This window comes from Notothenia coriiceps, unplaced genomic scaffold, assembly GCF_000735185.1.
Source record: "Notothenia coriiceps isolate Sejong01 unplaced genomic scaffold, NC01 NC01_scaffold00020334, whole genome shotgun sequence".
Lineage (NCBI taxonomy): Eukaryota > Metazoa > Chordata > Actinopteri > Perciformes > Nototheniidae > Notothenia > Notothenia coriiceps.
In genome coordinates, this window is record NW_011353035.1 from 1 (window position 1) to 2912 (window position 2912).

Below are 2912 nucleotides of genomic sequence, written 5' to 3' on the forward strand. Positions count from 1 at the left end.
TATGGAGATGAGGAATTCATTTTCCAGCATGATCTGGCACCTGCCCACAGTGCCAAAACCACCAGTAACTGGTGTACTGACCATGGCATTACTGTCCTCGATTGGCCTGCAAATTCCCCTGACCTGAACCCCATAGAGAATATGTGGGGTATTGTGAAGAAGAAGCTGAAAGACACCAGACCCAACAATGCTAATGAGCTAAAGGCCGCTATTGAAGCATCCTGGGCATCCATAACACCTCAGCAATGCCACAGGCTGATTGCCTCCATGCCACGCCGCATTGATGCAGTAATCCGTGCAAAAGGATTCCCAACCAAGTACTGAGTGCATTAATGGACATTTTCAAATGTTTGATTGTGTTTTGCTGTTATAAATCTTTTTTTTTTACTTGGTCTGAGGAACTATTCTAATTTTTTGAGATAGGATTTTTGAGTTTTCTTAAGCTGTATGCCATAATCAGCAATATTAAAATAATAAAAGGCTTGCAATATTTCAGTTGATTTGTAATGAATCCAGAATGTATGACATTTTTGTTTTTTTAATTGCATTACAGAAAATAAAGAACTTTATCACAATATTCTAATTTTCTGAGACAGTCCTGTATATCTTTGTCCTTCAGGGTGAGATGAGCTTTGAAGAGGACTGCCTGGTGGAAGGAGGTTGTAAGAGTCTGATGCACAATGGAACGGGGTACAGGGAGGTTCGGCAGTATCAGTCCGATCACCACCTGGTCCGCTTCTACTTTGTGACCCGCATCTACTCTTCCTACATGAAGAGCATCCTAGAGGACTTCCGCAACGGATTGAAACCAGATGTACTCATTGTCAACTCCTGCGTTTGGGATATTTCAAGGTGGGTGGGTGAAGGAGTTTGTAGTAATCGTAGTACGTTTTTCCCCCACTTGGACTAAAGGATATGCTTTGTGTAAAAAAACATCTGAATCGGTTCCCTGGTGTAAGATGTCATTAAATGTCTAATGATGAGAGGGTTCAGAGTGACTTTGTTCTTCATTGGTTTGTCTTTATCTGTTTTTAAATAACGTAGATACAATTCCATTTGGCTTGATGCCTACAAGGAGAACCTACACACGTTCTTTAGTGAGCTGCGTGGGATTCTGCCAGAGGAAACGCTGGTGATCTGGAACATCACCATGCCATTAGGAGAGAGGATCAACGGTGGTTTCCTGGTACAGGAGGTAGGTTATCACCAGTGACGGAATGTAACCTAGTACAGACAAGTACTGTACTTGTGTATTATCCCCTTTTTAAGTAATTTAATACTTGACTGTATCCCAGAGTTAGGGTTTGTACTTTTTACTGCAGTACCACAGGGACTCTACAAAAATGATGATTTCATAGAATATAATGCATTGCTGTAAATTAAAATACGAAATGGTAAATATAAAAAGTAAAATAAACAACCTTTTAATATATACAGCAGTAAAATTAAATGTACCAATTAATGCAGCATTTAAATGAATTCAGAAACATCATGTCTAATAGGCAAAAACTGACAAGGAACATTTTACTTCACACAAATGTTTCTCATGTTTCCTCTTCATTTTGTTTTTCCAAATTTTAAAACTCTCCATCCTTCACCTCAGATTGAGCACAAGTCCTCCCACTTACGTTATGATGTGATCGATGCCAACTTCTTCAGCGGGACTCTGGCTGACGCCTATGGGATGGATGCGTTGGACCTCCACTTCCATTTCCGCTTCTCCCTGCAGCATCGCACGAAGGACGGCGTCCACTGGAACACCCTTGCCCACCGCAAAATCACCTCTCTGCTGCTCCAGCACTTTGCTCAGGCATGGGGCGTCCTTCTGCCCTGTCCACTGAAAACTGTTGGTGAGGAGGAATATCACACTCAAATATTACTGTCAGACAGGATGTGGCAAGACAGGCTACAATAATGGGATGTGGTGTTTTGCGTTACCTGGTAGTTCAGATAAATACAGACATCATTGCCATCTTTTGAGCAGCTCCACTAAAATATGCTTTTATGACCTTTTTTCTTTAAAGTAATTTTGTTATTTATTTAAGTTCCTTATTTAATGAATTAGGTTGACATGAGTTTGTTGTTTTCAGAACTTTCTGAGATTACTGCTCAGCAGCAAACCAATGAAAATGCTACCAAACCTGAAGGTAAGATATCAAATGATGATGATGATGATGATGTGTGATCAGATGTATTACTATTCATTGATTTGAACAAAGAGCAAGCAAATATGTGTAAAATAAGTAATATCTCACAATCTTCCAAGATTAAGAATTCATTTGGATTTCAGTTTACTTTTATTTTATAAATTGTATTTAATGTACTGCATTAAAGTATTTTTGAATTATGTTATATATTTCTAATTTGTAGAATGATTTTAAAACAGTTAAGACAATTCAGTGGTCCATAAATAATGCTTCTCTGAAATTGCAGAGACCCTGAATACATGATGGCAACACTGATTGCACAGAAAATGACCACCATGTTGGTGTTCATTTTGTAAACTGAGTCATTGTTTTCAGTTATTCTGCATGCTGTTTGCTGATGTGTGTAACGCTGCTGCTTTTTCAGGGGTAAAACGAGCAAAACGAGCAAAGCGTTCCTCTTACAACTACCAGAATACCTCAAATGTTTGGGGTAAGATTCTTGATCTCTAACTATTGCCTGTTTCTTTTATTTGTGATATAATTACTGTTTAAAATAAAGTCACCACTTTGGGAAATTGGGACATTTTTTACCTTTATTGATTTAAAAAATGAATCGATAGTTTGCAGAACATGTCTTTCCTCTAAAGCAGGGGTCTGCAACCTTTTTGACCAAAAGAGCCATTTTGCTCCTTTTTCCAAAACATTTTTTTGTCTGGAGCCGCAAAACATATTTCATAGCTTGATAGCTAATAAAGTTGTATTTAT

General features: G+C 38.3%; 1 protein-coding gene across 1 annotated transcript; it reads left to right on the forward strand.

The window, feature by feature from the left end:
- Positions 1–596: 596 nt before the first annotated feature.
- On the forward strand, positions 597–2657 carry fam113 (family with sequence similarity 113; the record flags this gene model as incomplete). The annotated part of the gene is made up of 5 exons (XM_010779554.1): positions 597–852; positions 1045–1195; positions 1604–1850; positions 2091–2147; positions 2572–2657. Coding segments are annotated over 5 exons (797 nt in total), but the record flags the coding sequence as incomplete, so codon positions are not given.
- Positions 2658–2912: the final 255 nt, after the last annotated feature.